This window comes from Stegodyphus dumicola, chromosome 8, assembly GCF_044657685.1.
Source record: "Stegodyphus dumicola isolate Sdum_Otavi_A_Nest chromosome 8, ASM4465768v1".
NCBI lineage: Eukaryota > Metazoa > Arthropoda > Arachnida > Araneae > Eresidae > Stegodyphus > Stegodyphus dumicola.
The window spans coordinates 187,535,698-187,558,969 of record NC_140775.1 but is presented as its reverse complement, the minus strand read 5'-3'; the positions used below and the strand labels follow the sequence as shown (position 1 = coordinate 187,558,969).

Genomic DNA, 23,272 nt, shown 5'->3' with positions numbered 1-23,272 from the left:
TGTGTCAAAATACGTATGTTAGAACAATGCTAAATATCATAGAAATCTAATATACATTCCAAGTCGCGCTTTCGAGGCGTGAAAAACGCAATTTAAATTTCGTCAATCGGCCCAATAGAACAGGAGATGTAGAACTGTCCTTTTTTGGGGGGGGGGTCTGTGTACAGTTTCTGTACGAAAATATGGCAGCTCTGACTCCTGCTTCATACCAATGTTTAAATCTTTAAAATTTCCCATTTTATTTGCTTATGAATCGAATTGGAATTACTCCAGATCCTTAAATTCTTAAATTACGTAATGACACGTAATCAGAATCAGAGTTAGGTAGTTTGCCGTTCAATGCAAACTCTGAGGGGTCTTAAATTTTGCTGCTCAGTGCCTCCCTAAACTAAAACTTTTACCACCCCCAACTTCTGCTGTCGATTGTCTCCTTTAAATTCTAAAAATTTTAACATCTTTAAATTTTGTTTCATGGCGCTTTCACAAATTGTAAAAAATTTAACCCCTCTAAATTATTCAAGAACTCTGTGCAGCTAGTTTTCCCCGTGTCTGGCGCCAATCCTGCACTTTATGTAAAAATTGTCCATATTTTATCTTTAAAGTAAGACTAAAACAACTCCTTCGATAGGTGAGTGAGTGATATAAACTGAAAGTGATCACCGTAAAGTGCTCTGAATAGAGGCAGAACATTCTGATCAAGTCATTTAATTAAAAGTGTCCTAAAATGATATTTATACTTTCTAAATGTTAACGAGAAATTAACAATAGCCTGACTGAATATTCTGTATTTGAAACTAATGTCTACGTTGAGTGTTAGCACATGTAGTCATTCGGGTTTTAGTTCTGCTACAACCCATCAGGAGGCGGGCTCCAATGTACACGAAAACGCAGAGGTGGCAATTTTCCTTCCAAGCACAAGTGAAAAAATTTTTAAAGTGTTATAATACTGAGAACGTGTGCGAGGTACAAAGATAATGAAGAACAAAATTTTATTTTCAATCCTAGTTCAGATTTTCAGCTCCGTTGGTGTATTGGATCACGGAAAATCATGCGAGAGCTATCTACGTAAGGAGAGATAGCTTCGTGGAGGAAATGTGTAAGGGAAACTGGCTCGTAAGAACATTACACAAGAGGCCCATATGCAGTCAGACTGTTCGCCTGAAATCGAATCCAGGTCGAATTACCTGCGTTCAGCGACTTATCAGCGCTCGTCCTGCTGATAGGCCTTCATTATAAATTTGAGGAGCTGAAAACTGCGTTATATGAAGACCGACTTTCAGTGTGCATGCCATAAAATCACGGGCAATCGATGAAAATGCATGCAATTCAGGTCATCTACGCTTTTTCTCTTATTTAAATAATATTCCTTTTTGGCAATAATTCTGAAACCTTGCAGACGATGTATTGCCGGCAATGGCTCATTTTGATCATCTAAAACGCTGATATGTATGATGCCAAAAGTTCACTTACTTTTTAATTCAAGTATTCCTGATGTTAAGGCTAAAAAATGTAAACATCCTAATATAAATTCTAAATTTAAAAATATAAATTCCTAGTTCTACATCAAATGCTGTAATGATTATAAGTTCTGATGGAAAGAAGCTGAGGAAAAAGTTATTTTTCAGGTTTTTTTAACGGATCAAGATTGATGCTGCTCTGTTTTGTACCAGCTGTTCGTCGACCTGTTCTGTAATACGCTGCTGCCGTGGGCGATCGTTTCAAAGATCAATGACTAAGATATAGAACACCAAAAAATTAATATTTCTATTCCAGTTATTAACATTCAAAGAGTAAACATTGTTTTGGGATTTACTGTACTTTTAAAGTATTGAGGAATAGAACAGCCAAAGCATATTACCATTTAGTTTTCAAGTTGGTACCTGTATTACATGCAGAGATTAAATAGTTTTGTTAAAATATCAGAAAATTTAAGAATGTAGATTCATAAGGACTTTTACAGCTCGTACAATAATTTCCATTACTATTATTTAGTGTTTATTATATTGAAGATAATATTTACGCTATACAAATGCCTTGCACACCTTGTACAAAAAAATCTGATGTGTACACCACATGACTTCCTTATACGGAATATTAAATTATACGCATTTTTTCTTGCATTTCATTTAAACTTATTAGATTGAATTAAACCTACTTCGCCGACAGCGCATAAACCACAATAGAATAAATGCATTCTTTAAAATTCATTTTGTTTACCATAGCGACACTCGCGCTAGGTTAACTTAACAGTATTATATTTCGTTCATATTATAACTCTGAATGCACAAAATTTATATCATTTAAAGAATTATCTAATCGTTGCGACATGTTCTACTCAAATACTATAATAAAGCTAGAACTATGTATAAAAGAAATTAAGCAAACGAAACAAAAAAACTAACAGTTTTCCACAGACGATTGAGTATTTCTCGTTCAATTAATTCAGTTCTCACTTCGCGGCAAGGCAAAAATACATACAAACTCAATATATCTGTATTAAAAATTAAGAAGTAAATCTTAAACACTTATTTCCTCGAAAAAATTCTAGAAAGGATTAAGCATGATTTAAATAATAAATGAAGGCGTTATCTTTGTTGTTGCGAAGCTAAGTTTCTCTAGATTGGCAACAAATCCGCTACTCAGCTGTTTCAAATTTAAACAAGAGCAATGGCCGCCATCAAATTAGGCTTAGCGGCACTTAATTTTAAAATTGTTGATAATTCTAAAAATATTGCATACAGATTTACTAAAGGCATAAAACCCTTAACCGGAAGATAAAAACAACATAATTCAATCATTTTTAAAGCAAAAAATGTACAATTTACAAGCATATAAGAGTAAAGAAACAGATCACTGAGCCGGGTAACAGAGTTTATATATTTATAAATATATTTATATACGTTCGGCGCGGCCGATTGAAACCAAAATACGAGGTTCACATCTACATGTTATAGTAGTCGTATACAAAATTTCAACGTTCTGAGGCTACTCGTTTTTGAGTTATGCGAGATACGTAAGTACGTACGTACGTACGTAAATACATTCGTACAGATGCCAAGAAAAATTCTGTTCAGAATTCATTTTAAAGCAGTTTTTGTTTTTTTGGAGGAAAAGAGTCTTATTCTGTCCTTACGTACAGATATCACGCAAAAACATCGTTAAATAGCATTCGAAAGCGGTCAAAGTGGATATTTTCGTTGAAATATGCCGACTGAAGCTTTTCGCGATTACAATACTTCCTTTTTACTTCGTACAAGGAAGTAAAAAAGGTTCTGTTAGTTCTGTATTTCTAAATTTAACTTGCGTTTTTTCAAGTGTCATAAGCGCGGCTTAGTACATAACATTTATATATAAAATTGTCCAAACATAAGTATTTTGATACAAATCCGACTTTTCTGAAACAGCATACCTATTTTTCCATGTTTAGTTTCTGTGACTCAAATTATGGCAAAGTGCCAAGTTTTGTAAAAATCTCAGGAGTAGTTTTAAAACAAAATCACAAAATTTTAGCTCCTTAACGTTAATTTAATTTGGTACATATTTATTAATCTCATATTTTATTAAACTTACTCGATTCAATCTTTCACAATCCCAAATTTAGGTCCAATCCAAATAAAATTTTCAGATATTGACTTTTAAATTTGTAATTTAGTAACTTTTATAAATTCTTCGAAAACCTTTTGAATTATAACCTATAAAACTTTTGCCATTATCTTAAAATAGATGTATTTCTAGGCAGAGCTGCAAACAATTACAGCTTTTTATTCAAAATTTTCCAAGATATACACGTAAATTTGCATATTGGCGCGTTTAGAAATTCGGCATATTTGTTAAAATTATTTCAAAGAATAAACTATGCACCTTTTTCCCGCTCATGCGCAATGAAAAGAAAAGGGGTTACCATAAGTTAAGAATTTCGCCTAGTAAATTATTCTTGGTGCAACTGAAAAAAAGTACCCCAAAGTAAATTTTTAAATTTGTAGGTTAAGTTTTCTGCCAAAATTTACGAAATTTAATATTAAGGCATAACCTGAGTAGTTCAATCTAAATATGAAAAAAATCAGCATGTCATTTCTGATAAGTCAAAATACCTATATTAGAACAAAGCAGTATATAAATTTAATATATATTCGAAGTCGCGCTTTTAAGACTTGAATAACTCAATTTAGATTTCGCCAATCAACCCACTAGAATGGGAGATTCAGAATTGCTATTTTTTGTGCACATTGTACAATGCATTAAGGAAATTCAAATTCAGGGATGAACATTTGAAGTAAATATAAATGTTCTTTACAGCTGCCGCTTTTACAAGAGCGTGTAAAAAGCTCTATGAATACGCAGTAGATTGATAAAAGGAAGAATAACAATAAACATAATCACTCTGTTGCAACAAATGCCTGTATGGTTAGCTGAGTACGTAAAAATATAAGATGACCATTTGCCTAATGAGATGCCTTTATGGTGGTTTTCCTAAGTTGTCCCACATTCTATCAAATATACTTTAAGCTCAGTGAATGCTTATGCAGTGTACCCATCTTTGCAGCGCAAATACAGAGGGTTGTGCACATTTTTAGAATAATTCCGATAAAGAATTTTAAAAAGTAAATGATTTAACCTCTTCGACGTCCGTAACGCGTTCAAGTGAAACTTCCGCAGGGCGGCCGTAGAGCGCCTCAAGCGTTCTTCTACATTATACCTCCTAGAGGGCAGCACTAATTGAATTTGCCCCGGGTTTTATGAATATTTGCGCCATTTGACATAAACTACAAGACAGTGAGAGATGGCTTCAACGTCTACTCAGCAGAAAAAGAGAAAAAATGAGGTTGTGAATTGGAAAGACAAGAAGGATATACGTTTGATGAGTACAGTCCATAATAACTCGATGATGGATGTTGGAACACGGAAAAGAACTGTAAAAAAACAATAATTGTAAAAGATTACAACAACAAATGAGAGGAGGGGACCGCCCGGATCAGATGTTATCAAATTATCTTGCTGTTAGAAATAAGCAGAGATTATTTTTCCATTATGCTTTATTTCCTTATAATTTTACTTAATATTCATTGACATTCATCCACTACGAAAGTCATGTACGGGAAGTTATGATGTACAGAGAAAACAACATTACACGCTACGAAAAACAGACGGCCCGCTGGGGGTGAAATTTTCGTGGATCGGAGAGGACGGCGAAAGGGTTAAAGTAAAAATTTTTAGCAATAGCTTATTTGAAATGAAAAACATCGTCTGCTAGTTTTAAATTTAGTCTTTGAAAATCTAGCATATAAAAAAGCTTATCGTCTGCTACTTTTAAATTTATTCTTTCAAAATGTGCGTAAAAAAGCTGCGAATCGGAGGGCCTGTTTTGCAATTTTCAAAGAAAAATATTCAATTTCATAATTTAAAAACATGAAATTCATTGTATAAGCAACACGATTAATGAACAGGGGAAAAGGCATCAGTTATTATTTCTATACAAAAAGAATAACTCCAGACGTATAACGAAACGTTACTGTTTCTAAAGAAAGACAAGAGAAAACCAAGCGTGTTGGTAGCAAGAGAAAATTCGCCGAAGCAGAAATCATTTGAAAAATATTTACATACATTTTCAATAACAATAAATCAGGTAATTTCACAAAGGCAGAAGAAATTATATATAACTTACCAGCAGAACTTGCAGAAGAACACCTAAGTTAGAGAAAAAAACATAATTACAGGCAACACACTGGATATTAAATATTCTCACAGAAATATATAGAAATTTAAAATATCGTTTGAATCAGTTTACGAAAAACGCGCATTGATGCGGTTAAGTTAACTTGTGAATATGATATTTTCTTACTTCAAAACATCCATTAAGTTAGTAATTTAAACATTTTAAAATTTTATATTAAGTGAAATTCATCTTCAAAACGCAGAAATTTCTCAATTAATGAATCTTTTTAGTGGAATATAAAATTTTAATCAAAGTATTTTAGTGGAAAAATTATGGTAGGTGTTATACATGGTTTGTTAACATGTGTATCAATAAAAGAAAAATATAACTTACAGCTGAAATTTATTGTGTTTTATAAACATGAAAGAGTTATCTGACAACCGAGATCTTCAGTATAAAACTTGAGAAACTTAGTTAACAAGAATCCCATTATATTGTTACGAATTTGGTATTTAAAAAGCTAATGTTAGTTCAATTATAAATTAAACGGTTTTATTTCTCGCGCAGTGCAGCGCGTGACGAATATTAAAAGAAAGCTAAGCCGGAAAATTGAAAATACAAGAGCGCGTGCATTAAATAAATAAATATCTCTTTGATTTCGAGAAAGTATTGGAAAATTCTAGCGCGTGATTTTAAAATCTTATAAAAGGAGGAAAACATCTCAGTTTGTAGTAGTTGCTTAGTTTGTTGTTGTTTAGAAAACTGCTCTTGTTGATTGTAGCGAATTCGCGGTTTAGCGTTCTTTAGCTGTTTTGAATTACGTTCTATTGAACATTTGAGTAGTTAAAAGATAACTACTGTGAGGTATTTTAATACTGCATGATAATTTGAGAAAATTTAATCATTTTTGTTGTGATAATAATAAATTTTTGTTCATTTTTTATCGGACTTGTGCATTCATTTCATAACGAACCCGTACGCACGCAACAATGTTATTTTAAGAATTACTGTACTATTGCGATTAATTGGATATAGTATCCAGTATTACCGCGGTAAATCGTAAACTGATTTAATAATAATTAAATTTATATTGCACATAAGTAAATTTTCTTCAAGTCTGATATTTTTAACACGAGAAAATTATTCTGCATAGAAAATGTTTACCGGAAAGGGAATGAAACTTCCGTAAACAGCATTCTAATCCAAGGTATCCAACAATACTGTAGAATCTCAGATCAAGAAAGATTCACTTCAGGAACAAATTACCTGAACAAAAAATCTGATGTGCACACTACACGACATCCCTGTACAGCCTACAAAATTATACACATATTTTGCTGCATTTCATTTAAACTTATTTCCCCCAATTTCATCAGATATAGTTCTTATACAAAGGTTGTTCGCACATCGTTTAGACGATTTTGGTAAGCTGTAATAAAAAATCGTTCGCTGCAAAAGGCGTACTTGCAATTGTACTGTTTTCAAAAGTAAAAATTATCGTCTGTGGCTTGAAAGATTTGTTTTTTATTCAAAATGGCGAATTTAACAAAGCAATGGTTCGAAGGCTACATTTACGCTCTTTCCGAAGAGAAATATGCATACTCCGCTGTCCAAAAACGATGTGAGAATCATGGTTTTGTCTAAATCTAAAGCGTCGATAGCAGTATCAACAACAAGAAAGGAAAAAAACTTCAAATTGAAGCCTCAAGTGGGACAAAAATTCCAAACAAGTATCCAAGGAAAAAAAGGACATCTTCGACTATTGCAAAGGTACGTTGTTTAATGTTAAAATAAAATCCCCCTAGTCAAAGGACAGTAGCAAAATTATTAAAATGCTCGATGTCCACTGTAAACAAAATGAAAAACGTTGATTTAAATCTTAAGAAAGCGAAAAAATGCAATGTGCATCGTCTTCTTCCAAAGCATATCGCTCAACGCAGGACACGCTGCAGAATTCTATATGAGAAACACTTATCCAAAGAAAATGGAAAACAATTGTCACAATAGATAAAGCATGGGTGTATTTAAATGATTGTAACAAAAAAAAGAGCCATTTATTATCATAAAAGGGGAGAAAAAAATTTAAGTACGTGGTTCAAAGAATCGAAAGAGTTTTTCCTAAGGGATTCATGACTGTTGCTGATTTTTCTTATAATGGAAGGTTCAAAATAAAGAGAGTGCAAAAAAATGTCAAGATTAACTCCAAATACTATCAGGAACATATTTTATCGCCAATTTTTCTGAATGAAATACCATCGCTTTACCCACAGTGTCATCCATCTGCGAGACTCCATCAGGACAAAGGTAGCAATCACACATCAAACTCCACTGTAAATTTCCTAAAAGAAATGGAACAAAATACTGGTATCAAGGCCATACCCTTCATTGATATCCCTGCTCAATCTCCTAATGTGTCACCTATGGATTTTTGTGCTTTCGGACTTTTAAAAACTGCATGATCCAAACGTTGTCCCAAAACCCTAACAGGACTCTGGAAAGCTGTTCGGGAGGAATGGGATAGAATATCTCTTCTGCCACTTCAAAAGGCATTATTATGCTGGAAATTGCGGTGTTGAAAGATAGCTCAGAATAAGGGATGTCAAAAAGAACATTTAAAACATAAGAATTTTATGTAATTTAGTTTTGTGAATACAATATACATCGTCTAAAAAATGTATGAACAGCCTCTGTACAATCAATTCAATTCTCACTTCGTGGAACGGCAAAAATACATAAAAACTCAAAATATCTTCATTAAAACTGTAAAATACAGAAAAGCAAATCAAATATAGTTAAAAACAATTAAAAAAACAACTTTTGCAATTAAAATTAAATTTTCTATGCAAAAATAAGCAATTAGGGCAGCGGGCAAGGAGGTACATTTTTCGGTGCACACAACTGAATGGTTACTTTTGGAAACATAAGAACATAATTCAATCACTTTTAAAGCCAAAAATGCACAATTTACCAACATGTAAGAATAAAAAATCTGAGCTCACGGAGCTGGTTACATGGTATAGCAGCCACATATGCAAAATTCCAACGTTATGAGGCTACTCATTTTTGAGTTATGCGAGATACGTACGTACAGACGTCACGAAAAAATCTCTTTTGAATCCATTTTGGGAAAGTTCTTTAATCTATCCGTAGGCGCAGGTGTCACGTAAAAACATTCAGATGGAGACCGGTCAAAATGGATATTTTCCTTCGAATATGACACCGAAAATGTTTTCGATTACAATAATTTCCTGGTACTATTCTGTTTTGAGGGCCGTAAAAAAATTGCAGAGAAAATGTATGCGCTAAAGCGCCAAATCTAGCAAACGCGCCCATTTAACACCGCACCAAATCTAGCGTACGCGCTGAATCCAGATTGCGCAATTTATATGTTTCTATATTTCTTAAGACGCCATTGAAATACTAATTTAATTTTAATTACTTTTTTTTTATTTTAAATCCTTTTTTGATACCCTATGGATTTAACAATTGCCCATGACGGAAAGTCAGCAATACAATTTTGGGTAAAGCGCAGAATAACTCACTGCTTGACGCGTTTTTAAGAACTGCACATACTCGGTATCCACGTGCACATCGACCTATTTTCACTTAAAAAAAATTTTAGAATTGCACAAAAATGGCACTGCGCGCACCCTTGACATTATCTATGTACACATCGACCTATTTTCATTTAAAAAGTAAAAGAAAATTGACAAAAATCTAATCTTTTTTTACCCTTGTAAAATGCGGCGAACAAATAAGTGAGCGATTCTGCACTTTACCGAGAATACTTTCAAAGAAATGGCATCATTCATTATAGAAAATTATGTTTGAACAACCAACGAGATGAAATTATGCTTTAGCGATAAGTCGGTAGCGAAATAGCGGTGCAGGCATCCATTCAGTTATCTTTAGCAATTTTTATATAAATTATAATAATGATCTGAAATAGTTATTGACTCTTATGCTTCCATTCAGTCATGTTTAGCCTTTTTCATATAAATTACAATAATGAAAAAATATTATATGAAATTAACCTTTCATCTAAATTAAAACATCAATCTTACATAGTTATTTACTATTATACTTCCTTTCTTGCCGTAATTATTAGGGTTGCCGCAATTATTTTTGGCAGCATTGGCATAAACAATAGTTTGGCGATTTTTTACGGCCCTCGAAACCGAATAGTACCAATTCAGTTAAAATCCTAGTATACGGTGCAGCCTTGGCGCGACTTTGAAAATTATCGCCAACACCAAAAATGTTCCAAAGAACGTCTATATATATACTATACACTATATGCTATGTGTGTATATACATAGTATATATACTATATAAGTAGTATACACTATGTTTAACTATATATTTTCTTTAAATGACCCGTTAACTACTCATCGTATATGTCCCGTTTTTACTGCTCAACATAAAGTCGCCAAATCCCGTGTGCACCGGATACTAGGATTAAACCCCAATTTCTTTACTTCGCATAAGGAATTATATATTTACTTCACATAAGGAAGTAAAGACGCCTATGACTGTGGACGGTGTCAAATTACAACCACTCATGTCGGCAACGTATGTTTCCCAAAAGGTATTTTAAGTCAACCAATTGCCCCATACTTGGAGACTTCTGGAAACCTTTCAGTAGTTTCCGTTGCTTAATTCCCATCAACAAATCTTAGCAGCAATTGACTTATTCCAAGCAGCAATTAGCAGCAATTGACCAAATTCATGGGCCTGTAGGTCCATGAATTTGGCCTGATTGAAATTACGACCAGATTGGGTTGCAAGCAGAGATTTTGAACATGCAAGACATTTTTCGGTACTCTTCAGTTTCGCTGACGCAAATCTCGCCAAGCAAACTATTGGCGACAAAATACAGTATACACATAAAAAGTCAAATGTTAGTTCTAACAATTTATTTTGAAGGCATAAATATTTTAATATAATTTAAAATTTATAAAATGCCAATAAATAAAGCCAATAAATTTGTAAAAAGACATTAAGAATTTACTATGCTTTCATGGTTTCAACATCGTGATTCGCCGGTTTATATCCCGTGACCCCATCTCACGTAAACTACGCTACAAAAATTTAATTCTCTCAGTAATTATCTGCATTAATTTCAAGTTAAATCTTAATTTCGAATACAAGTTTAAAATGCAAGAATTATTTCAATTCGTACGAATAGCTTACTCAGAAGTTATGTAAAACCACGGTGCTTTACTTCGCTAGTGCATTATCTTTAGAATGGATGAATTTAACCCTTTGCCTTTTTTATATTTTCGCCTTCGGGTGAGCGGTGTGATTGCATCCTAATTAACTTAATTGCCGCAAATGGCCTTAGGGCATAAAATTCAGCTATCTGGTAAAAATTCTATGTAATTTTACGTCAGTATTAAAAGAAACAATCTGATAAGAAATGGCTGCGATTTGTTTTGAAAATGAGACTTAAAAGGTTACCAGAGAGGATATTCCGTTTGGCATCAGTTGTACCACTATTGGCGACTTTATCGCCTGCGCCGGCAAAACGGAAAAGTACCAATTAAATTCATGAACCAAAGTTTAACTATAAAGTTTCAAACTGATTTGAATTTTGGAAAATTTCCACTTTTCGCAGAGATTCTCACAGAAGGTAGCACTGAAGTTATTTAAATGCGCAAAAATATTCAATAAATCAAACAAAACCAGAACAAAATTAAAAATTCGAGGATATTCAAGGAAGCATTTGATATTCGCAAAATAACCAAATTCCCCAAAAATAAATGAAAACAGTTGAAGAATTTAACGCTGTTATAAACTTATTTCTCTGCTCATTGCTCGTGTTCATATTTACTTAAGAGCGAGTTTTCAAGAAACATGCGAAAGGGACCGAGAAAGTTTCATATCTAGCTATCAAAAGCTTTATTTACAAATGGATTAATTTTAATACAATATTTGTAAGTAACTTCAATAAATAAATAATTTCATTTTTAAGAAATGGATATAAAATAACTTTAGAATAAGTACTTGCACAAAAATTGATGTAAAAATTTACCTGCTAAAACGACCAGCGTTTTCAAGTAGATGTTCATCACAGGTATTCTTATTAAAAGGAAAACTAAAATGAAATATTCAAATTTAGTAGTACCAAAATTGCAAAATTGAAGTTTCAACAGGATTAAGAGGTTAAAATATGACAAATTTACAACAACATTCATTCGAAAAAACACGACCTTACTACGAAACTTATCTCTATAAACTGTTAACTGCAAAACCCACTCCGGTACTGTTCTTTTATCACGGCCAGATTCAGAAATGTATGCATGGTGTTGGTTTATTTAACTATGGCAAAGCACACGAGGGCTATCTGCCTATGGGGATGGATGCCTTCTTGGAAGACTTTCTAAGGGAAACTGGCTCGTATACACGTTACACATGGGCAAAACCACGAAAACGCCCATGCAGCCAGTCCGTTCGCGGGATTCGAACCTCAGACCGAACTACAAGTGTTCAGAGACTTTACCGCTCGCCGCTGCTCTGCCAAAATGTACGCATGTATGTATGTGTTTATGTATTCATATATATGTATGTACGAATGTATGGTGTACGTTTTAAACACATACATCCGTACTTATACTACATTTCTAAACCGGTCCCGATAACAGAACAGTACCCCTACTTCAGCTAAATATCATGACATTAACCTTGTAAAACATCCATTTAACCATGTTTCTGAAATGAAATTCCTTCATTAAAATATTAACCACACATCTGCTTCTACAAGCTAAACGCAGGAATACAAAACAGGATCTGTAAATATGAATTAAGCAGAAATCTGTAAATTAACGAAAATCCAAGGGCTTCCCAACGGCCGAGCCGTAAAAGTCTTTGAACGCTGGTAGCTCGACCTGGGATCGAACTACCAGGATTTACTGGCTGAATGTGGCCAGTCCATCCATGTGGCCAGTCCAGCATGAATGGACTGGCTGCATGTGGTTTCCGTCGTTTTCCCCGTGCGTAATGTGGATACGTCCCCCCGGGGGTCGACGTAGAGAACTCTGCGAAGCTACTGGCTAGGATCTGTACCTAGGCAGTCTCGGCCACGGGGGATAAAATTTATGAAATTGGTGGTTCTGAAGCCCCTAAGAAAGGTCATTTATTGGCCGGCCTCGGGGACTGGCATGTCCTGAGCGGTGTGGAACCGTAGCCGGAGGGCTTGGTTCCCCCCGGTTTGCTGGGTAACGGCCCACTGCGACGCGCTCGCCCATGCGACTGGTAGGAGCATTAGACGACCGGTGCTGCCAGGTGAATTCCAAGTGGTGCGCTGCTCCTCTGGAGGGTAATAGTGGAGGTTGAACCTCCACGACGTGCCCAAAGGGGGTGTAGACCTGTAGTGGGACTTAGTTCACGGGGCAAGGAAGCCTAAAATTGTTGTTAATGTGGATACGAGGCAATATCCCTTAAAATTTATTCCAGGAAGACCTCTCTCCTCTTAGGCAAATAGATCTCGAGTTGCTTTGCCTAATCAATTAACCTAACCTAATTAACTGAAGAAAAGAAAACTGCGAATTTGAATTGAAAACCCTAAGTTACAACAGCTAATACACCTAGGTTAGGTTAGGTTATTCAATTACGGCAAAACCTCGAGGGCTATCTGCCTAAGGGGAGGGATGCCTTCGTGGAGGTCTTTCTAAGGGAAACTGTCTCGTATACACGTTACACATGGGGAAAACCAGGAAAACACCCATGCAGCCAGCCCGTTCGCGGGATTCGAACCTCGGACCGAACTACCAGTGTTCAACGACTTTAACCGCTCGGCCGCTGGTGGGCTCTAATACACCTAGAGCACTACTTAATAACCCTATTTACATTTGTCATATTTGCTCGCACCGTATCTGAGATATTGTAGAATGCATGTTTAATTAATTTAGCATTATTTGTTATTTTTCGTTTTACGGCAATATGGAGTTTAAAGTTTTCTAAACACAAAATTACTTCAATTAATTATTTCAATAAACAAGGAACTGAAATAAAATAACGCATTTTAAAAACATTTTACCGACTACTCTTACCTTGAAATTAAGTATAACTTTATTGATTGAACTAGATCGTTTAAATTACGGCTAAGCAATCGAGGGTTATTCACCTAAAAGAGGGATGCCTTAGTGGATGATTTTCAAGGGAAAGTGGTTCGTATTGATATAACACACAGAAAGACAACGAAAACCCGCATGCATTCACCATTTCGCAGAGATTTGAAACCAGATACAGCACACAATGCTACCTAACTAAAGTGAAAGATGCCTTTGAGAAAGACAGTCTACGCGAAACTAGTTTTATTGACGCTACACGTAAGAAAACTAAGAAATCCGAGTCCGGATTAAACTACCAGTATTCAGAGGTACCAGATCCATTCGGCCATAACTGAACTCTTCAGAAGTCATTTTCAGTCCGGCTATTAGTTTATTTAAAGACTCATTTGCTTCGATCCAACAGTTTATTGCCAAAGCATATTACATTAGTAATTTATTGCCGAACCACAATAGGGCTGCCTAAGGGGTCTTTTGTGGTACATAACTACATAAAGTAATACATGTATCTACATAAAGGACGTTTCAAGAGAAACTGGCTTTTATTTATTATAAAAATGGTGTAAATGCCGAAAACGTTCATGCAGCCAGCCTTTTCAGAGGGATCTGAACGAACCCTGTTACCATTTCCGAAGTACCCGTTTTGGCTAATCTTTGGAATAGGGTAACAGGTAGTTTGGCGACATTTTGGTTAAGGCGATAAAGGTTACTAGCTAGGACTTTAGCAGTGTACATGGATAAAGTCAAGAGTGTGCGCAGTGCCATTTTTCTACAATTCTGGGATGTCTTTTTAAGTGAAAATAGGTCGACGTGTACATAGATGATACCGTGTATGTGCAATTCTTAAAAACGCGGCAAGCAGTTTGCGATTCTGCACTTTCTCGCAATTTCGCACCTAATCTTCGTCTTGGTGTATTTAATTAATTATGGCAGAGCATGTTACTCTCGATTGGCAAGCTACATGATTTTTAATGAGTATTCGGGTTTTGCTAGTAACTTCACTTTGTGTGTGTGTGTGTGTGTGTGTGTAATTATGGCAAAGCACACTAGGGTTATCTGTCTAATGGAAGGGGTGCCTTCGTGGAGGACTTTCTAAGGGAAACTGGCTCGTATACACGTTACACATGGGGAAAACCACGAAAACACCCATGCAGTCAGCCCGTTCGCGAATTGGAACCTCAGACCTAACTATCAGTGTTCAGCGGCTTTACCGCTCGGCCGCTGGTGGGCTAATCTTCGTCATGATTAAGCCCTTTTCTTCCTTAAAAGTTTTAGCATAAGCGTAATTAGACTGGCAGATTGTTGCGGAGAAAAAAAAAAGATGCCTTTTCTTCGTGAAAACAAAATGGCGTCCAAAAACAAACTAGCAGGTTGCTTTAGCAGGATTGGTCGCCAAATTTTCGCCAAAAATCGCCAAGTTACCATAATGCAAAGATTAACCCCAGTTTTTAACTGTCTTGAACGCACGGGCGCTTGTCGGCTTCAGCTCATTAACATTGTAGAATTAAAAAGTAAAATCAGCACGGAATGAAAAATTATAAGTGCAACTTTATGCGAGATTTAAAAAGGCGAATCCTATGTAAAGGGCCGGGTTTAGTTTATTTAAAATATGACCAAAGCACTAGAAGGCTATTTGCTAAGGGGAAGAATGCCTTCCTGGAAGACTTCCTAAGGGAAACTGGCTCATACACACTACAAATGAAGAAAACCACGAAAACACCCATGCAGCCAGCCAGTTCGCCGGGATTCAAACATGCACCGAACTACCAGTGTTAAACAACTTTCGGCGCGGACTTTAGTGGGCCTGAATAAAGGGTATAACCAAACCCTTGACATGTGTTTACCATTATGCAAGTAGTTGGAAGGATTTTCTATGCTAAAAATAGTGGCTTAACTACAATGCATTATTTTATCTACTGAATAACTCTAGTGTCGCACGTTATACAAATTTTAAAAAAAATTTTGCCTCATGAACGTTTATAAACTCCGTTTCAGAAGCTAATTTAAATCCATATTATGCTTGCAAGACAAAATTTTCATTTGCTTTAATTTTGCAAAGATTATCTGCAAAATGCTTCTTAAAAAGATTTCGAACAGATACACGAGAAATGAATTTATGCCTCCTCCTTAGGTACCCAGAAAAATAGAAGATTTACAGAGCCAGTCTGATCCAATTTAATACCTTTTCATCCTTTTGATTTTATTCTATGTAAAATAAAGCTAGCTAAATTTCATTTATGAATTAGCTTCGTCTCTGGAAAAGAGTATTTCAGCATTTTTAAATTTCCTCCCTCATAATTCATTGCAATTCTTAAAAATTTAACTCTGACAAAGTACAGCGTCTCCGAGAGTGAATGTTGGGATTTCGTGAGGTCTTTGAGATATGTCAATTATGTGAAATGTCAATTAATTTTATTTAATTCAGTCACTGACAAGGATCAAGATAAACATTAATGCGTTTCAATATGTCCACCATTAACGGAATGACATGATGTTCAATTTCGGTTCAAGCTGTTTCAAGGGAGTGTGGTATAACTCAGACAGGATTCTCAGACTCAAATTGCATGCGTACCGAATATTTGCACCGAATGTTCGAACTGAAAACGGAGGACGGGGTATAACTTTTTAACATAAAATGTAATAACATTTTTTAAATAACAAAAAAATTTAAATTTCTCTTACTGAGTATTTTACATACACACAAATAATAACAAAGGAAAAATTCAAATTTATATTTTCTGAAATCAAAAGGATGATACTTGCTAGAAGGTTCTGTTGGTTATAGTTTTTTTAATTCAAAAAATCGACAGCTAAATATTAAATTTTATAATGGCATTTATTGGAGACAATTGCAATATGTTGAATCAATCACTATTTTAACCTTAATTGGAAATTTTAGAATTTTGAAAAGCCACCACGTGTCTATTGTTATCTTGTACATATTATATGGAACAATGGTTGCCAGAACCTACTCTGAAGAAAGGTTGGACCTCTATTTCCCCCCCCCTAATTTTGAGGGAGAGCACTCCGGGGAAAGATGAGGAAGTCTCCCACCCCTCTCCCCATCTACCAATCCACATAAGAGGACTTTCGGATCGCCGCATATTTAGGGCGCCACCATGCCGTACAGGCACTATACATTTACGAACATCCATGTCTTCTCCGGGATTCGAGCCCGTGCTCTCTGGTACCGTAGTAGGCTACACATCTCTTCTTTAAAGTTAAGACTCAACAGACTAATTGCATGCAATCAACAAACCTCGTTAAGCTGGGGTATCCCATGTCACATACTTACAAGACAAGACAGTGATGGAAAGAATTATTCGGTATACCCCTGCTATTTGGGGAACTAACATCTATTCCCAGATGAGACGTTCACTACTCTCAGTACAGCGACACCAGCTTCTCATTTGCAAGGCTTATCGTACCACGTCCCCGGCAGCCTTACAAATTATTGCAGGCATGCCACCTCTGGACTTGTTAGTTGAACGAGAGCCTGCAGTGGTTAACGTAAGCAGGCTACGACGCATCATGAGTCTCTGGGACTCTACAGACGTACCAATTATGAGCATCACATACCGCAAGCTCCCTGCCACCCTGCTAAAAATAATCTTGTGGATACTATCTACTTTAATAGAACACAGGGCGCGGGATTTGCAAATGTTTTCACTGATGGCTCTAAAATTCCAGGGGGCACGGGAAGTGGATTCTGTATAGTTTCTGGAGGAGCTTTAACGTATGAGTGGAAATGAAAGCTCGCTTCTGAAAACTCGGTCTTTCAGGTGGAGCTCATAGTAATCAGAGCAGCTCTTCTCCACCTGAAGAATAATCCCACAGTGCCCAATATCATCTACACAGACTCAGCCTCAAGCCTCGCTGCAAATTATTATTCGCGACTTCATTGTTTGCGCCGGCAAAACGGAAAAGTACCAAATCTAGCGCTCTACTTGCTAAATTTGAGAGGGGGCATTGTTGTATCATGTCCAAGCACACATCGCAGTTGATATTAGTTTCGATACGAAAAAAGGACCTGAAACACTGCTACTCATTAAACTTCGGCCCTAAAGGGAACTTTGTGTTCCCGAGTCTGCCGTGGAATTAAGAACCCCAACTCTGCAGATGTAGTAAATCTGCGTAACCGTTTATAGGGAACTATGTCTCCTTTGACAGGAAAATGCTTTTAAATTCTGTTCCATTTTTAAAGCTGTATCGCATGTAACAGCTTGCATAGCCCTACTTTTCTCTTGCAGTTTGATTAAATGCAAAAATCAAATTCTGTAGAATGTAACCTCAATATCTTAAACACGAAAGCTAATTTAGAAGACAAAACTCTTGACTATGGTTTGAAATGAACTTTTGATAATTACCAAAAATTAGTTGGCGAGAGTTTATCATCCATTGGCGCCTCGTGTATGTGCAAGAAGAAAACGCAAGCACATAACCTTTTAAGTGAGTGAATTTAAAAAAAGCAATTTCAATATATTTTATATAACACATACTTCATAAACTCCCATTCATTCTCAGAACTCCTGTATATATAAGGTTTAATTAAAATTTTGAGAAAGCAAAGCACAAGATTTAAGAATCCTGTACTGACAACTTAATAATCCAACAGCACACAGAAAAAACACAAATGTCACAATATTGTGAATGTAGTCATTAGCTTAAAATATGCTGTAGAATTTCTAGGAACTAATTTTAATCAGACTTGTCTATGATATATACGTAAAATATTTTATATCTAATCTAGGAATTTAATTTTGCAGTTACTAGAGAACACTGTAATCCAGTTTTCTTAAGAAATATACTTTTAACTACATTTCATGTATTTCGAATATCAAACACAGTTTCAGATGAATACTGTAACATAGAACTGAAAAACTGTGAATCTTCGGATTATGGCAACTTGGCAATTTTCTGGCGAAAATTTGGCGACCAACCCTGCTACAACAACCTGCTAGTCTTTATTTGGACGCCATTTTGTTTTCACGAAGTAAAGGCATTTTTTTTTTTTTACTCAAAATTTTTTTCAACAATCTGCTAGCCGAATTACGCTTATGCTATAACTTTTATGGAATAAAAGTGCTTAATCATGACGAAGATTACGTGCGAAATTGGGAGAAAGTGCAGAATCGCCCACTGCTTGCCGCGTTTTTAAGAATTGTACATACGCGGTATCCGTGTACACGTCGACCTATTTTCACTTAAAAAACATCCCAGAATTGCACAAAAATGGCATTGCGCACACTCTTGACTTTATCTATGTACACATCGATCTATTTTCACTTAAAAAGTCAAAGAAAATTGACAAAAATCCAATTCTTTTTACTCTTGTAAAAAGCGTCAAACAAATAAGTGGACGATTCTGCACTTTAGCAGCGAAATTGTTTCTAAGTGCTTATTAGCTAAAATCACGATCGGAATATTCTGGAAAATGTCACATGACATGTCTCATGATCTCTCATTTCTCTGAGACAAAATAATCTGCGATTCGAACTGTGTACTTCTCAGATTATTGCTAAAGTCCTACCTAGTAACCTTTATCGCCTTACCAAAATGTCGCCAAACTACCTGTTACCATATTCCAAAGATTAACTCTGAAAGACATTTACAGAAAAGATTTCAACCGAAAATGGGAAATAAAACTGTTCATAAGGAATTATTAAAACGTAATAAAACATTTTAATTAACATTCCCAATCAAATTCTTTTAAATCAAGAAGGTACTTAACTTTAAAAAAGTTTAACTTCCTTTCTTTTTAACAAAGAAGAAGCACATTACATATCTTCAATCAAGCTTCGTGTATTCAAAGTTTTGTGTTCCAAATCAAATAGGCAAAGTTTTTGTTACACAATAAAATTGTTCAAAGCAATTATCCAAAAATAGATTAGTTTCCTTGTTTAAAAATAATAAATGAGTGTTTTAAGCATTTTCGCACTCCGTAAAATAAAAATTTCGTTTAATCCCAGTATACGGTGCACACGGGATTTGGCAAATTTTGGCGACATTATTATAGCATTATTTATAAATTTTGGCGACATTATTAGCAGTAAACGTGTCATTTTGGTGTTTGCGACAGTTTTCAGAAACGCGCCAAGGCCGTACCGTATACTAGGATTTTATCAAAAATTTCAACTTTGTCTAGCAGTACTTGTCTAGTAGAAAGAAAAACGTTGTTTAAGGCAAATTTATTCATAAAGCACTCAGCAAAATATTTTGAATTATAATCTCGATTTCATACAAAAAATGTCCTTTAATATTTCCTTCTTAAAAGATTACAGGAATATCTGAAGAAGTGAGAAAGGAAACTCCAACAGAAATTTTCTTCTGAAGCAGCAATATATCGTCAATCTTGCCATAGGCTAAATTTATGACTCTTGGTGTATTAAATCACTGCACGTGGATTTAAAAAACATCAACCCTTAAATCGGACTAAATGTTAACGTTATTTAATTGCTGTACTGAAATTAAGACTTAAAACTATGAAATGTAACTGATATTTTTCAAGCAAACTATATAGCTAATCAACAACTTTTCAGGACTTCATGTTTACTTTAGTTACTCCAAATCCGAAATTCTGAAAAAGAAGCAGCTTCAGTTATAATTAAAATCGAAATTTTCTCTTAAAACCACAGAAAATTTAAGTTATGAAAATTTATGAAACTTCCGCTACTTAGGTTAGGTTATTTGAATATGGCAAAGCACAGGAGGACTATCTGCCTAAGGGAAGAGATGTTTCCGTGGAGGGTGTTTCTAAGGATAACTGGTTATTAAGATGTTGCACATGGGAAAAACCACGAAACAACCTTGCAGACGGTCTGTTCCCGTGGAATTGAACTCCCAGTATTCAGACTTATCCAATGAGTCATTGCCAGTCTCCGCGGCCTGGGATTTGCAGTTTCGCCCTTGAGAATTTATACGTTAATAGGTGTGTGTATTTGGTGTATTTAATTATGGCAAAGCACTAGGGTTATCTGTCTAAGGGAAGGGGTGCCTTCGTGGAGGGCTTTCTAAGGGAAACTGGCTCGTATACACGTTACACATGTGGAAAACCACGAAAATGCCCATGCAGCCAGCCCGTTCGCGGGATTCGAACCTCGGACCGAACTACCAGTGTTCAGCGACTTTACCGCTCAGCCGCTGGTGGGCCTTTATACGTTAATATTTCGAGAAAGGGTTATGTAATGTGTGCCAGAAATCAAATAACACAAATAAAATTTTAATGAAATTTACATTTATAAACCAAATTTAGAAAACTCATTCAATGCTGTTTTTTAGATCAAGGTTACCATTTAATTTGACAGTAATTTCATATGCATATACAGTTCTTCGTTAAGTAGTTCGTTTAAAGAAAAAGATCTTTTGTCATCGAAATTATTTGCCAGCTTTCTAAGGCAACGGAATACAATTTTTTTTTTTTTTTTTTTTTTTTTTTTTTTTTTTTTTTTTAATCTTTGTAAAATAATTTTTCGAACTTCGTCAAAAGTTTTTATAATTGAATGTTCAGTATTCTATTTTCGTTTTTAAAAAAAGGATTACTTTGCAAGGTATTTTTACGAAAACTAACAAAAAGTAGCGGAAAAAAAGATTTTAATATAAAAATAATCAGACAATTATAACCAAAATTTATCAGGAAAAATTCGAAAACTAACGAATTTATTCGGCATTTGTTGAAACATCTAATTGTAGCGAATTCGTAAAAAACCTAAAATTTACGAAAATAAACGCCATAAAGGCGATAAATTCACTCACTGCCTTCAGCACTTTGCTCAAGCAATTTAAAGGTCTCAGCTAATTTTTGAACTTCTTCATTGTGAACATTGAAATGCCATAAGAAACTTAAAATATCTGAGGAAAAAATATCTCTGTAAACTAAACACCAGCAAAATGTATTAAGTTCCTCTGTCCAACAAAATTCCTAAATTGATCAAAATATTTAAACCGAAACTTACGTTGTGAATTTAGAACTTTAAATCCTTATTTGCGTAATTCAGCATTCGCATAATTTATATTTCTAAAACTACAGCAGCACAAATTTAATGAATTTAGATTACATAAATTTCTTTAACCATTTAAAAAGAAAAACCTTGTTGTTTAAGGCAAATTTATTCATAAAGTACTCAGCAAAATATTTTGAATTATCTCGATTTCATACAAAAAAATTATAAGAATTAGGCAAACGAAAAACTAACTATCATCTAAATTTTTCCTCTTAAAAATAACTCAAAATGCTAGAGCTTTGATGATTCTTTTTGTTTAAATTTTACTCTGTTGAGCTACCTTTACAAAAGTAGGAAGAAAATAGATGTGAATAAGAAATTTTTCCGTTGCAGTGAGATAAGTTAATAAAAATACTTTCGTTCAATTTTTCGAATTTAAATTTGAAGCAAAACATCTTATATGCTTTGACATACGTTAATATCCATGAACGAAATAAAATGTCGGTTTGTAGAAATGTAATCTAATTCCGCTCAAAATATGCAATGAACTAAATATTATATTCAAATGCCTACACTTAATTCTATCTTGCGTCGCGTAATTTAGTAATTATATAATTTATAAAAATATTTGTTTATTCTACAAATCAAAACTCGAAACTTACAAAAAATTACCGTAATTTAAATTTATGTATTACTTTTAAATCAAATCTTCTATCGTCTGCTTACAATTTTTGCTCTTTCGGAACAGCAATAGCTAACATTTTTGTCAGAAATGCTGGCATTCTAACACCATATTTAGAACTTCAGCAATAAAATAAATTCAGTATATTCTATAAATGTAAAAATGCTGCTGTATTATAAAAACTTAAGCAAGATAATGCTTACCTTTTTTTAAAGTAACTGCTTTCATTCCAGAAGAGTACATGCGTCTTTCATAGCGCAATACTGAAAGAATCAAATGAAGTTTTACAGCGGCAATTCTCAAAAGCCACACGTGATTAACTGTACAGCAGTAAATAACGATTTTCTCAATGGCTTTCAAATTTGTGATGATTTAGAACTAGGTTTTACATATTTCGACGGAAAAATTAAAGAAAGATATATAAATATTTTATTATGTCTTCTTCTAAATTTTAATTCAGGAACTTTATATATTTGAGAATTTATGATGGTTCTTTAGACACATATTTATAGATTTAAGTTATCAGCCGAAATAGGGATTTGCCCAGAAGGGCTATAAATTTCGTTTTGGCATTTTGCTTCGTCCACTATAAAACGGAGTTTCATTTTTCAAATTGTTGCCACCAAACATTAGAGCCGTGAATTATATTTAAAAAAATTAAATAATGAGGAATATGCATGAATGTATGAATGTTTCTCGCAATGTGAAAAAAACGGCACCTAGAGATAGCAAATTTTGAATAACATAGTCTTCCACTCGATTATGGGCATCTGGAAGCTCGAATGTGGAATTTGTTATATTATCCATTTCATATTTTATAAAACTTTAACGAATTTTTGATTAACAAACTTAAGGATTTCAAAGCGAGCAATGGCAAGACTGTACTGAAAAGGAAAAAAAAAATTATCTCCAGCGCCCGAGACTGTGT

At 34.6% G+C, this 23,272-nt stretch overlaps 1 protein-coding gene across 1 annotated transcript in view; it reads right to left on the bottom strand.

Moving 5' to 3' along the window:
- The window catches only part of LOC118190720 (uncharacterized), a 34,505-nt gene extending 11,814 nt beyond the window's left edge, over window positions 1-22,691 (bottom strand). Inside the window, exons 1-3 of the mRNA XM_035361482.2 lie at window positions 22,548-22,691; window positions 11,688-11,750; window positions 5,663-5,685 (exon numbers count right to left, since the gene is read on the bottom strand). Of these exons, the coding sequence (XP_035217373.2) occupies window positions 5,663-5,685; window positions 11,688-11,750; window positions 22,548-22,587 (126 nt within the window). The 5' untranslated portion in view covers window positions 22,588-22,691. The remainder of the gene's footprint in view (window positions 1-5,662; window positions 5,686-11,687; window positions 11,751-22,547) is intronic.
- Window positions 22,692-23,272: the final 581 nt, after the last annotated feature.